General features: G+C 43.3%; 1 protein-coding gene and 1 long non-coding RNA gene across 2 annotated transcripts; both read right to left on the minus strand.

The window, feature by feature from the left end:
* Positions 1–633: 633 nt before the first annotated feature.
* LOC118428206 lies at positions 634–7,985 on the minus strand. The gene is made up of 2 exons (XR_004832624.1): positions 7,831–7,985; positions 634–2,172 (listed from the first exon to the last, which is right to left on the minus strand). It is a non-coding gene; the product is annotated as an uncharacterized LOC118428206 (long non-coding RNA).
* An 18-nt stretch (positions 7,986–8,003) lies between these two features.
* On the minus strand, positions 8,004–12,620 carry LOC118427202. The gene is made up of 6 exons (XM_035836837.1): positions 12,512–12,620; positions 11,912–12,030; positions 9,744–9,881; positions 9,081–9,186; positions 8,463–8,577; positions 8,004–8,019 (listed from the first exon to the last, which is right to left on the minus strand). The coding sequence occupies exons 1-6, from the start codon at positions 12,582–12,584 to the stop codon at positions 8,004–8,006; spliced, it is 567 nt and encodes a 188-aa protein (XP_035692730.1). The 5' UTR covers positions 12,585–12,620.
* Positions 12,621–14,120: the final 1,500 nt, after the last annotated feature.

Genomic DNA, 14,120 nt, shown 5'->3' on the forward strand with positions numbered 1-14,120 from the left:
GAGGCGACTGTGTGTGCTAACACGTGTGACACGGGTCGGTGACCGCTTCAAGTCGTCCGAGGTCTGATTCTTCTAGTCACCATGACGCTTTAAATCTTACTGTAACAATTCAGCATTGTGTTAAGACGAAAATCTCCAATAACGCTTAGCCCACGATATCCCTCTACACTGAACCTAAAACAACCAAAGTTCTGATGATAAAATGTTTATGGCAATGCGAGAGTGGGCGCTTGATGGCGCCTTCTTCCCCTCGGTTGAACACCGATGATTACTTTGGCGAGCAAAGCTTTCTGATTACATGAATAAGAGTAACCCCTGTCACGCAATGCACTGCAACACCAGCATCACCATAGGAACAAAGCCTCAACAAAGTTTACGGGCGTATAATTGTGAGTGTGTTCTTGATTTTACGAGGCACTGACTTTGACCGCACCTCCAAGAACATGTTTATTCATCCCTTGTTGATTTATCCCTGTTTCAAAATATACAGCTGCCCCCCCCCCTTCAGTTACGATGGAATTTACTAGAGGGCCCAAACTTATGTTTCAAACCATGCAACTGCAACTGCCCCCTCCCCATGCAGTTACGAGGGAAGCTGACATAGGGCCCAAAATTAATGTTTCTCTTCCTGTGCACAATGGCGATGTACCACCCCCAAAAAATGGGATAGTTGTTTGTCCAACACACGAGATATCAAAAACGGACGTTCTGCTTCAGTACCAAGGAAAGCTGCCAGAAATTTAAAAATGTTATAATTTTTTTTAAAGGACAAGTCACACTAGATTTCATGACAATCCATTCGTCAAAGCTTCTTGTGTGATGCTACTAAACCTCTTGGGCCTGAGCCGAACAAGCCGTTGACTACGCCGCGTGGTCTCACCTGCATACATACATACATACATACATACATACAAACATACATACATACATACATATATACAAATATTTAAAAAAAATACCAAAACATCCTTTTTGACAAAGGTAATACAAACATATGACTATGGGTGACTGAAGAACCACAAAAGAACCACAAAAATTATGCTAGAATAAGTCATGTACCTATTGTAGACAATAGCATTTCATTTGCATATCTTTAACTATAAACCTTTTAGGTTCTACACCTGAAAATGATGTCTGAATAGATACAATCCAATCAATTATTGCTGAAAATACAACTTAATGACTTAATGATAAATATATGATATGCATTATTGATAACAGAATCAAAATATACATACAGGCTCCTGACATAACAAGGAAAATAGATACATATCTATCAGCTCCAATGTGCAATGAACTATAAAAGTAAGATGCTGATGAACCAAGTCTTATTCAATCTTTTGACTAAAGGAAATTAAAGAGCAACATAGAAAAGGAATACGCTATTCTCTATAAGTGAAAGAATTGAATTTGTTTGAGTTTTAGTTCAGTAAAATTTTATCCAAAATGGATTTAGAGGAAATCCAGGTATCAGTGACTTTTGAAAATTGTTGAATTTTATCCAATGTCCAATTTTCAATATGTGCCTGTACATGTACATTGTATGTCTCATACAAGAATGGTCAAGAAATTTTACACTGTGATCTTTTGATGGCATGTCTGCAGCTATTTTCATATCATGTAAAATGTAGCTTTAATGCACTTAATATAAAGTTCAAGGGTCCCATATCGAATGGATTGCCAACATGTAAGTATTCTATTATTATGCCAAAAAACAGTTACTCAAGCAACAGGATATGATGATTTTGGAAGTGGCTAGACATTTCAGACACCATCCAGTGTCTTTTGTCAGTGGCACTGACGTCTGAAACATCTAACCGTTTCCAAAATCATATCCAGTTCTTTGAGTATCTGCTTTTTGGCATATCTTATTACCTGGATGTCTAACATTTATCAACGTATTCTAATACTAATCAGCCCATAACTCCTGAGGAACATAGTGGTTGTCTGCTAATCTCCAAGCAGATGTACGTCAGACTGTGTTACTGATGATTCTGTAGGAAGCTGAGTACAGACTGCCTGTGCTACTGATGGTTCTGTAGGAAGCTGAGTACAGACTGCATGGGTCACTGATGGTTCTGTAGGAAGCTGATTACAGGCTGCATGGGTCTCCTTAGCTCAGGAGGGAACCCTGATACTGTAGTCAGCAGCGAGCCTGTCAGCGAGTTCATCCTGTTGGAAGAAACACATTGATTGGTAAGAAAATATTTAGATGAACCTAAAACTTTTTTGAACTTCTTTCAAATTGGTGAGAATCAAGGAGTCATTTACATCGGTTCGTACATCTACACATGTACAAAGAAGCGAGGAAATTGACTACTCTATTAGCTTAGTATAACTCTTTTGTATAGATAATTAATGTATTGTTGTCCCTACTTTCCTGTATATGTTTGTTACCTTGTACTATCAATGACTTGTGCATTGCACGTCGTGGTATGAATGTTCAAGTCACAGCATGAAAATCGATCGGCTGATGAGTCTTCACAACCTAATGACAAGGGTTAGTCATAACCCATAGCACAACATTTTTTTCTGGGTCTCATGTCACCTTCAAACACACACACTACACGAAAAAGCAAATATCTGGGTCGAATACTCCTGTGTATAAACCCAGATATTCAAAATATGTGGCTGATAACGGGTATATGCCGCCCGTTCACTTGGTATAGACGGACCTGCATATGACCCGGAGATTCACAACTATTAGTGTGCGGGACATATGGAGACCGATAATGCCTGCATATGTGCCTGGCCATCACGGTGCATGTCCCGCCCATGTCCGCACGTCCGACCCAAATTTCCTGCATATGCCTGCCTATTCGGGACATGCACCCTTGTTAGCACCTAATTATCACCTAATTATCTCACCCAGGCCTCGGCTAGAGCGGCTTCATTATACCCTTTGTCATTGAAAGCAGCTTCGTTTTACTACCCTGCCCTACCTAGGATCCCTCCTCCCTGTAGTGTGTTTATTTTGCTTTTATTCTTTCTGAATGGTGAATGAATTTTCTTTATTTTTTCAAAGTATTTCTGGACAGTAGATTGTCCTGACGATTTCCTCCATATGTGCTAGGAATGATGCTCCTTTTACGTCTTGTGAAGTTCTGCATTTCCGCTATCATACATTCTGTTGTCCACCCGTCTTCTGCACAGACTTTTGTTAGTCAGGAGCACAGCTGCGGCAAAATTTCTAAACGTGGACGTGAAGATTTGTGGTAACCATTGATCCATCGCGACACGGGCAGGCAGCCTCCACTGTCCACGGGGCCGAAGCAGAAATCACCCGAGCCAACCACCGCCTCCGGCAGCAACTTTTAAGCCAGCCCTACATGGCGACGTGTGACGTAGTCTCAAACCGTCCGCAAAATCACAACCGGGCATGTCGGTCGTACCCCACCGTACCCTACAGCGCCTGCCCGCGCGTAAGGCTGGATACTAGCTATAAAATTACAGTTGTTTAACACTCCAAGCAGAATCCAATCCTTCAGCGTAGGCAGTTCAAATTCCACGCGGCAAGATGTTGTTTAGTGTCGAGGTCGCATCATTCTAAATCCCTCATTGAAAAATTTTTTGAGCCGAGGGGGGGGCCATTGAAAAAAAATTGCCTTAGGGGCCATGATAAATACAAGCAAAATGTGCCCCTGAAATGCAGGAAATGAAGTTTCAGATGGTCAAGATTTCAATTTTTCTCTGGACGTCCCTTGCGACGGCTTGCGCCTCTGGCGCACACAACACTTCAGCACTCGTCGCCATCAAAAATCTCTTCCTCTGACAGAAAATTGTCATTACATTTAGCATAGTCTACCAGCGAAGTTTATCCCTCAAAATGCAGAAAATCGTGTCTCAGAGGGTCCAAACTTCATCATTTGTATGACATTTCTCCAGACCTACCTTGCGACGGCTCGTGCCATGCCCGGCGCTCGAAATCGTGGAAATACGTTGGGGGCGTCGTCGCCCTCAAAACCATGTGAAGTTCTAATAGAAAGGCTATTAAACTTAGCTTAGTCTGCCAGCAAGTTTTGCCCATCAAAATTTAGGAAAGATCGTTTCAGATAGTCAAGATTTCCAAATTTTCCCAGGGGAGCATGCCCCCGGACCCCCCAAGGATTATGTTGATATAGTTTGCCCTCCCCATACTGAGAAATTTTCTGCAGCCGCCTCTGTCGTGTGATTCCATGTTCGCACGAAGTTTAAGAAAACTATAGAAACTAAAATTGGTAAAAATATCAATCCTGCGTGCATCTGTTCTTTGTATACGGAATGGTTCACGGACGGTAACGAGATAAAACATTACGATGTTTACTTTCGTGACAGCGGGCTCTCTGCTGCATATGACGCAATCATGGTGGCGCGAAATTTTTTTGGCAAGTTTGTAGGTTGCAATTGGCCGAAATAACTCCCGTTTTGGAAAGATTGAAGCAGTCTTGAAGTGGTTTTCGTAACGATATCGCTAAAATGTACCCAAGTCTCTTCCAACTACAACATTAATTTGTTTTCTTTTGTGTAAATTTCGTACGTGTAGTGGAAAAGATCGCCTTGGATTACCGCCCCTCCCCGCCCGCTTTTCTCTTCGTTGATGTGGACGCATAAAATCCACATTTTTTTGCCTCACAGAATGCGGGAAATTTCGTTTTAGAGGGTCAAAAATATCAAAATTTCCCGGGTAGCATGCCCCTAACCCCCGAGACCGGTCGGGCCTTTGGCCCTCCGATCCCTGGACGGCCTTTAACAGCTTACCGTCGGTCTGGCGGAAACGCTCAGTTTCGTGATCTTGCGTATTAAAGTTTAAACGTTACCAGAGATTTTTTTCACGTAGATCGGAGAAGTGATATAAGACAAGGTAAGTCTTATAACCGTTGCAGCGTGAGTGTAACAACATCAAGTGCTACATGTTTGTATATATGTCATCAAAATGAAAACTCGGCTGTTGTAAAACTTTGGGAGATAACATATGCCCCAGCACTGGACTCCAACGTGCACAATTTGTTGACGCGCGGGTCTTGACACCCCAATCGTCGTCACGTTCAAACAACGCTACCGCTATTGTTATTGCTATATTATTTAATGACAGACTGTGTGTAATGTAAAAGGCAAGGAAAAATTTTGGGGGGGGGGGGCATTGAAAAATTTTTTGGGGTGGGGGGAGGGCCTTTTTCAATTTATAGGTTGGGGGGGGGGGGGGGCCCTTAAAAAATTTTTTCCCCCCCTTTTTTTGGACAAGCCCCCCCCCCCCCCCCCCCCCCCCAAGTAAATAACGTCAGGTCCCTAGCTAAATTCAGCTTTTGTCACCTGGCCAGTTCATAGTCAAACAATACCCACGAGGAACTAGGTGAAAATGTGTTACTGTAATTCACTAATTGTTAATGATTTCATACATCAGTCTGCATGGTAACAAACATATTGTTTTTGCAACAAGCTTTATCCACAAGGATAAAAACGAATGAAGGCATCCAATGCGAGCGTGGGTATATCATATACGCCATGTTTTCTTTTGTTTCAAAAGCACAACATTGGTCTTTAGACTGAAGCGGCCGTTTAATTGATAAGCTTAGGGCGTAAAATGACAGACTACCCCACCATAGAATGGTGGAGAATGTTATCATCAAACGTGTTAGATTTTACTTAGAATGTCCATTTCGTGTAGTTCAAACTAGGCAACAAACTGCCGCAGCAAAAAAAAAAAAAAAACGAATATTAAAATTGAGCGTGGGTAAGCCATGTTTTCTTTTGTGTCAAAAGTTTTAAAAAAGTAAAATTAGTTGATAAGCTAAAAACGTAAAACCGAAGCTTAAGAATGTAATAATACCAAACGCTGGTATATGACGCGCTCAAAGTTATTTTTAGTGTTCGTTCTAGGTAACAATTCATTGGAAAACGATGATACGCGCAATTCGTTCACAGGCCTTTCTTTGTTCTTATAAAACAATGCATTCGTTTATATCAGGCGTTTGTGAGTTTTGTTGACTGAAAATGCCAGACAAGCCAATACACATCCGCTTGAAGAGTACTTTTATGTAAAGCGAATGTCCTGTACCAATCTTACTCAAACCTATTCTTATGACAAAGTATCATTACGTCTATCAATTCACACACGAGATGGTCTCTTATTTGGCATTACTTAAGACACGAGACGTGAGCAGGGGCCGCATATCCCCATACATGTCGAATTACCGGATGTGCAGGCATAAGCGGTAATATGCAGGGCCCGCGCTTGTCATGACTGGATATGACTGCACATGCCCCGGATCAGTGCTGTCTCCAGCTTGAACTTTCATTCCGTCCCCGACGTAGTCAGGGGGGGGGGGGTTGGAGGGCCGAAGGCCCGACGCGAGCGCCGAAGGCCCGACGCGAGCGCCGAAGGCGCTCGCCAACCTAGGGGGGGTCCGGGGGCATGCTCCCCCGGGAAATTTTTAGAATTCAGACTCTCTAAAACGCTATTTCACGTATTTTCAGTGACAAAATTTCATTCCGCAAAGTAGGACCACCGGCAGCTTATCAAAACCTATAACGTAATTTTTGACCACACTTGCAAGGAAGTAGCGCTTACCCACTAGGATTACACCATCGAAACTTCGCCATCAAAGCAAAACGTATGTACTACCGCCCTCCTAATCATTTGTTTACGTTTTGAAGACCTGAGTCACCTGACAGAACGCGAGTAGGCGTGACTGGAATCAAGACTGCGGAAACCAGTACTGTCAGCCGGGCTCAGCCCTCCCACTTGCAGCAAGCAAAACACAACCGGACCTCCCTATGTGACATGCGACGAAGTATACTTTTCCGTGAGCTTAGCTCCTCCCCCAGTCTACAGAAATTCGCGCCAATTCTGGGTCACATGGTTTAATGGTGACTCGATGATTGCGTGAAAGTAGTACTACTTAACGTACTGTTGACCACTCCGGCACGCCCACAACGCAAAACCTCAAAAGAGATCTAAAGCGCACCGCTGTCAACCAATCTGGGACCATGGCAACCGTGCTCAACTCTGTCACGTGGCTGCATATATTAGCCGTGCTTGGAACGAAAAATATCCGGCGGTGATCAAAGACAAATTCGAAAACAATGGCTCGAAACATGTCAAAACCAGAATCTTACATGCAGCAGTACCAGATGCTGCCTGTGCCCCCCGAGCGAGTCCGACTAAAATTGTGTATTTTATCATTTTACCGATGTTAAAAAGAACTAAACTCTTGCGACACGCAGCACGCGGAGCCTCGTCGCAGACCATTATTGAAATGTGTCAGCGCGAGCTCTCATGGCGTGAGAGGCGTGTTCCGGTGTTCGCCACATCCTCAGATCGAGAGCCATACACCAACCGGTCCCACCCATAGTTTATGTTTGGGCTTTGACGCAACTGTGATAACGCCGGAGACCCGCCTTCTTAATTGAAGAAACACATTGCGCCACGCGAATAGCACGCTTCGCCGATCTCTGATCTCCACACGTCTCCATTTGTCGGTGCGCGTGGGGCGATGTTTATTTATCTCACGGCCTGGAAGGTGTTAACCACGATTACTTGTGGGGGCGAGGAAAACATCGATTAAATTTGGATTTAGAAGCCTATTTTAGTTATTAAATCTGCCAGTTTAGCTTACGAAAATGTATGTTCATGTCATGAAATTAAGATTTTTTGGGACGGAATGGGTGAATTTTTTTTCCGTCCCAACAAGTAAATTTCCGTCCAGGGACGGTGGGACGGGTCCTGGAGACAGCACTGCCCCGGATACACCAGGTTTCACGGGACATATGCAACCCCAAAAACGACCGGATATTCAAGTTTTCGTGTAGTGACAATTCTTCAGATCTCAGAAGTTGAAAAGAGAGTCTCACCATTCAGCCTGGTCAGGAGGTAGTCTGGGTGGGTCCACACTGTCAGGAGGCACAGTCAGGACCTGTTTGATGTTGTTGAAGCTCTGTTTAATGGCCTTTTCATGTGGAGCCAGGGGACCTTTACTGCCCAGGGGACTCACTGACTGCTGCAATAGGGAAAACACAACACTTTGTTAACAGAATGGTTTGCTTGAGGCATTACACAAAATTTGATCATACTCTTTTTCATAAATTTTGTCAATGTGGTGTGTTCTTTGACAAGATTGAGGTGTGGGTCTTCTCCATCAAAAGACATCTGATTTAGCATGCAGCCTCTGAAGAATACTTCAGCTTTATTTTTTTCTCCGTCCCACACAATTGTTTGGGAGCTATGCACTACACCTCGAGCACATTAAAGAACCCATCGCAGTGTGAGTGGATCGAATAAATCTGTCCAGATATGCCGCTTGTACTGTTCAGTGCAAACCTGGTGTGTTATGCCATAAGGTGGTTTACTCAGGCAAAACAAACAAACAAAAAACAAACAAAACTGCTTACTCAGGATTCAAACCCATAATCTTTGGATGTAGAAGCTAACCACCATACAATGACTTGCTTCATAGTGTTCAAGTGTTAAGCATACACTTACATACGGTACTGCCACCCGATGAGCGATGTGTTCATAGTTGGTGAGATTGTGGACTACTGAGTTGAGCTGACGACACATGGAAGACACCAGGTGTAGGCTTGCCATGTGCTGGAAGTACTCTGGAGAAAAAAACATAGGTAAGTACAAAACATGACGCTAGTTCACTTTTATATGTGGGGTATTTCGTTTTTTTTAATATCAAGTCAACGGTGGTGGTTTCAACCTGCAATACTTAGAAAATATTGCAATTTGGAAGCACCTTCCATCGACTTTATATCCCTAGATACCTGTTGTCAAAAACAATGTATAAAGGTTACCCCATAGATAAAAGTCAGTAGCCTAACGTCGATCACAGTAAAAAAAAATCTATATCTACTGTGACATAACAGGGCAACATGTACAAATTTAGAGCTCAACACTTGACTTTTCCAGTACATGTATCACCTAAAATCCTACTCAGATCTAGATCACATCATAAGTTACTTTTGGGTTCATGACATGTACCCAAAAGAAACTTATATACATGTGTATATCAACTTTTTTTGCTCTTTCTTTTCATTCTTGCTGCTTAGGATAGCATATTTTTGTCAAAGGTAATGTTGAGAGTTCTGTAGTCACTGACCATCCATACTGCCCTGTTGTCCCAGGTTGTAGAGAGTCTGTGGATTAGCGATGTATGCTGCAGCTCGGGGAAACATGCCGGCAAGACTAGTGCTTTGTAAGTAGTCCTGTGAAAACACAACATTTGTTGTATCAGCAAGCAGTATGTAGCCAACAAAATTTGACTGAGACAAGTTCTAGAAAAACAGAACTGATGTAGTCTTTGTGTACCCTGTGTATTTGACAAGCAATTCCAGTTACCTATTATAAGAAAATATATTAATTTAACCATTGTCAGCCATAGTCATACAGTGTCTTACAACACTGTTGGGATTAATCCACCCCTTTGGCAGTGGTATACCCTTTCTTCTAGCTGAATACAAGATGGGGATGCGCCAGGTCTCCCGTCCGGGTAAATGATGTAAACCACCGTGTGGCTGTCATGAAACGGAGGTAACCATTGAACAACATGAAAATGAAGAATAAAAATTGCATATTTATCTGGTTAATAGCAACAATCTACAGGGTAGCTACAGAAGTTTATGTTTTCCTTTAAACATCTGCTTGGAGATCATTCCCACATACCTGTTAGCCTGGTATCCAGCCATACAAAAGCTCCTGAGTCTTTTCTGTCTTAAGAAAGAGACTCAGGAGCTATAATGTGGCTGGATACCAGGCTACCCACCTGTATAAAAGCAGGTGGCTGTGGTAGCCTGTTCAGAGCTTCCCTCATCTTCCCTATCAGCACCATGGCCTGGGACTCAAACGTGGGGCTCAGGGACTTCCTGTACCTGTCCTGAGATGAAAACTCTCTGGAAACCCCCTGGAGAAGAAATAAACAACAGAACTATTGGTCTCCTCCTCAAGTTGGGATATCAAATGATAAGAGAATCGGCTGAGAATCAGAGTGATTTATTTGTACAACGTCGCAGCCTTGTGGGCTGACATGTGTGATACATTACAATTCAGTACACACTCACCCAGGGCTCTAGCCAGCGTCCGTTTTTCCGTCAATTGACGGAAATTTGCTGCGTTTGACGGAAAGATTTTAAAGCCAATTCGTCAACCTTGACGGACAAAAATCTGATAAAAGCTCCTTGGTGGAAGCCGTCCACGGCCGTAAAAGCCACACACTGTTTGTTTTGCTATTGTTATTGCTATTGTGTCATTTAGCCTCTAGCCACTGAAGAAGCTGTACATAGCGAAACTAGTTTGGCCGACAGGCTGAATAAAAGTTCAAAACTTGAACTATGCGGCTCCAGATGTCTTTCTGAGGGACGACTGTAGTGTGCAAGATGTCGCGGTAGCTTGAGGGATGAATCTACTCTACTATATACTGCATACTTCTCAACGGATGGACCCTCGCTGTAGTATCATCTGGAACTCCGGACCCAGAATGATCCCGTACATCACAAGAAAGCACCGACAAGCAAGACGAGCCCTCTACAAGGACGCATGCTGGACTAAACATCGCCGCCAAGTCAAGCACAAGGAAGACACTGAGATACCACCGAGTGCGCCACGAAACTACCATCACTGCCCACCACACCAGCGAGAAAGGGAGGAAAGGGGACGTCATCCACAAGTTGTCCAAAGCCCGCAAGATGCTGAGAAGCCAGAGCTACATGTACATGCCAGAGCAAGATAAACAGCTGAGGGAAGACAACATCTAGGAAAAAGACGGATCAGTGCACCCCTTACTTCGTGAATATCGAATGTGTAAACAGACCTTTTTATGACATGTGTAATTGTTCTAGAACAATAGATGAAGTCATAGGTCATAGGTCACTTAAGGTCAGGGCAACCCGCCCCTAGGATCTAAGGTGCAATTTGTACCAGGGCAGAATGCACTGGAAAGGTATATAAGTGCAAACTTCACTGTACTTGTGTCATTTAGCCTCTAGCCACTGAAGAAGCTGTACATAGCGAAACTAGTTTGGCCGACAGGCTGAATAAAAGTTCAAAACTTGAACTATGCGGCTCCAGATGTCTTTCTGAGGGACGACTGTAGTGTGCAAGATGTCGCGGTAGCTTGAGGGATGAATCTACTCTACTATATACTGTTTGTTTTGCTATTGTTATGATTGTTGACAATGTGTGTCGGTGCCCTTTCGCATACAATAATCTCATTAAAAACCCGTTTTTCAAGATCTCAGTTCCGTCTTTCTAACTTAGAACGCAGTTTTCGCAACAATGGGAATTGGCTGACGAAAAAAAATTTCGAGCTGGCTAGAGCCCTGCACTCACCCAAGTAATTGCTTGGATGATCTACTACAAAAGATATGTAATACCTACACATGTAACAAGTGTGCTTTGTAACATTGAATTGTACACTTTAAATTGTTCAGTCACCAGGGCTAGCTAGCCCATTGTGATAGCCTTAAGAAAGTGGCTGGCCGGGCTGTTGTATGTCATTTTATGTCATACCTGTGATGCAAAAACGTTCAATACGGGTGTTCCGGACCTGGCTATAACTTCCGTATCAGACCGGTTCAAAAGGCGTATTACACAGGCTCCATTCGAATAAATCAAACTGTTTCGAGCGGGCCGAGTGCGGCGCCATAGAATGTTTGAATACCTGATTCATACGTTGGAACATTACTGTTGCAACACTTTTTGTTCAAGGGCACCAAATTTGTTCAACTTCTGGCGCATTTCGCATCAAAACAGGGGTTTCCTTAGGTGGGTATGACAAATAAAATACAACAAGGTGTATTCTGCATCACCCTCAGTCCCAGCCCTCCCGCGGGTCGGGCTGATACCTCGGGTGATACGGAATACACCGTGTTGTATTCTATATATTATACAAGGAAATGTGTAGAAGCCCTACATCTGCTTTGAGATTCTTTATACCTCGTTCATCTCCTTCTCACAAAGAAGTTCCAGCTGTGAACATAGAGTCACGATCTCCACGGCAACGTCGCCCCTGGTTACCGGGACCACCCATAATGGCTCATGGATGCACACGTCAACTGTACACAACACAAACATGTTGTTTAAACATTGAAAATATGTTTGGATCAAAAATCTTAGATCTTAAGTGTTATGGTGGTTGTGACTTGATGTATTTGACCACCTCTATCAAAGAAAAACTTCTTGTAAACTCTTAGTTTACATGTACATGCAACAAGCTTTGTGATTTAAATGTAAACAAACAAAGCTTTGATTCAATGAATAAGTATCTAACGCAGCGCTTTTGACGTCTTTAGATTGCACCTAACAGTATAAGTTGTCCAGTTTGGCAGTTTTTACAGATAGAAATTCCTGTAGTGAGAAGACATAGTTCTGCCAACACAATGTAAACACAAAACATGCTCCACTGCAACAAGCCCCCCTCCCCCTCACACCAACTCACACGTCAACAACATCAACAGGAAGTCATCAAAAATATTCCGTGATCATCGTAATACCGCAATATTCTTATAGCAAACCCTTTAAAGTTTGGAGACGTACTTTTAAACCCCGGGTCCAGACCCAGAGGACTGCAGAGGGGCGGAGTACAACTCACTGCAGCAGCCGACACCATCTTGACACACCTCCACAATGTACAATAGAAAGTTCCCGACGACTTCCGATCTACGACGGAAATTGCCGAACTTTTGTTGTGCCACCTGTTAATCTCCAAGCAGACGTTGGGTAGAAGAAGATTTTTGTGTAGTCTTTCTGTCTGTCCCGTTCTGTCGATATACACTGGAGTGATAACGTTATAAGTCAGAAAACGAAACAGTTGAAAGATATGTCATGGTATTCATTCCTAACATCTGCTTAAAAATAACCACCTGTCGTGTTGGCTGTGACACATGTGAAGCGCAAGGTGGCGCTTGTAATATGGTTTGCTCGATCACTTTAAAAAAAACGTTTGACTTTAAAAAAAAAAATTGGAATTCATGTATATTTTTTCCAAACTTTTTTTTCGTAAACATAAAAGGAAAGACAAGGCAATAAATGTAGCTTGATTGGTTGCACTGAAGATATCAAATGTTGTCAAATTTTTGGAAATAGACCTGAACTTTTTAAATAGTATCAGACATACTTCGATCGTGAAGTAGCATGGGAAGTGCCTGTGATTACATGTCCCCATTTTGTTGCTGTCTGTGCACATTTGGTGTGATAAGCCCCAGACCAAAATAGCAAAGAGCAAATTAATGACGACACTATCATCCAATGACAGGCGGCGACGTTGCGCCTTGTTGCGCAATCCAAACGGTGCGGGTATAAAAGTGGGCGTTGCCTGGAGATACGTCAGACAACCTCCGAGCCCTGCCACCAGGCTGCCCGCTTCCACGCTCTGCCATGGCGGACTGGAAGTGGGTGTTGTCGTGGGTTCACAAAAATTTCCTTCTGGACTCACGCTTACTTCGTAACTCTCCCGTTGAGTTCACTCATCGGGAATCACACCCCGGCTTCTGGGCCCTCGTCCCGTCAGCGGCCTCGCTATCACCCCGCAAGGGTGCGAGAGGTTGGGGCGAGGTGTCCCGGGGGCCCCCGAAGTCTCGCCCCGACCACAGCGGCTGGTTTTTACGGTACCGTGCGGTCGGGTGAGGATACGGGGGACCTCGGAGATATTCGGCTTTCATCAGAACTGGAAGGTAAGTTTGGTTGTGTATATATTTCCGAGTAGATATAGGACTTCGGCTTGATTGATTGTATGCATTCAATCTTTTCTCAAACGAAATGCGTACATTGTTATGCTCAAAAAGATGTAAAATCAAGTCGAAGACTTCCTTCCATCTGCTTGAAAATTTGATCTTTGCCACGTCACTGACATGGAGATCTGAATTTCAGTTGGGATTAGTAAGAATGCAATGTTACTTCCGGGTTATGGAAAACACCATTCATTCTATTGCTTGAAGACAATGCTTTGATAATGGTTGTAGACAGACTATTTAGACATCCACTGCCCTTGTTCCTTTCTTCTTTGAGCTTTCATCGATCAGAAAGAGACATCAACTGTTTTCCCCGTCCCGTGATATTTGTTTAATTTGTTAACAATCAGTCAATCGATAATCAGTAGTGACGCAGGATAGTACCATTTCCTGTCGGATCACAGAAGCATAAGTGA

Source organism: Branchiostoma floridae, chromosome 12 (genome assembly GCF_000003815.2).
Source record: "Branchiostoma floridae strain S238N-H82 chromosome 12, Bfl_VNyyK, whole genome shotgun sequence".
NCBI classification, from domain to species: Eukaryota; Metazoa; Chordata; class Leptocardii; order Amphioxiformes; family Branchiostomatidae; genus Branchiostoma; species Branchiostoma floridae.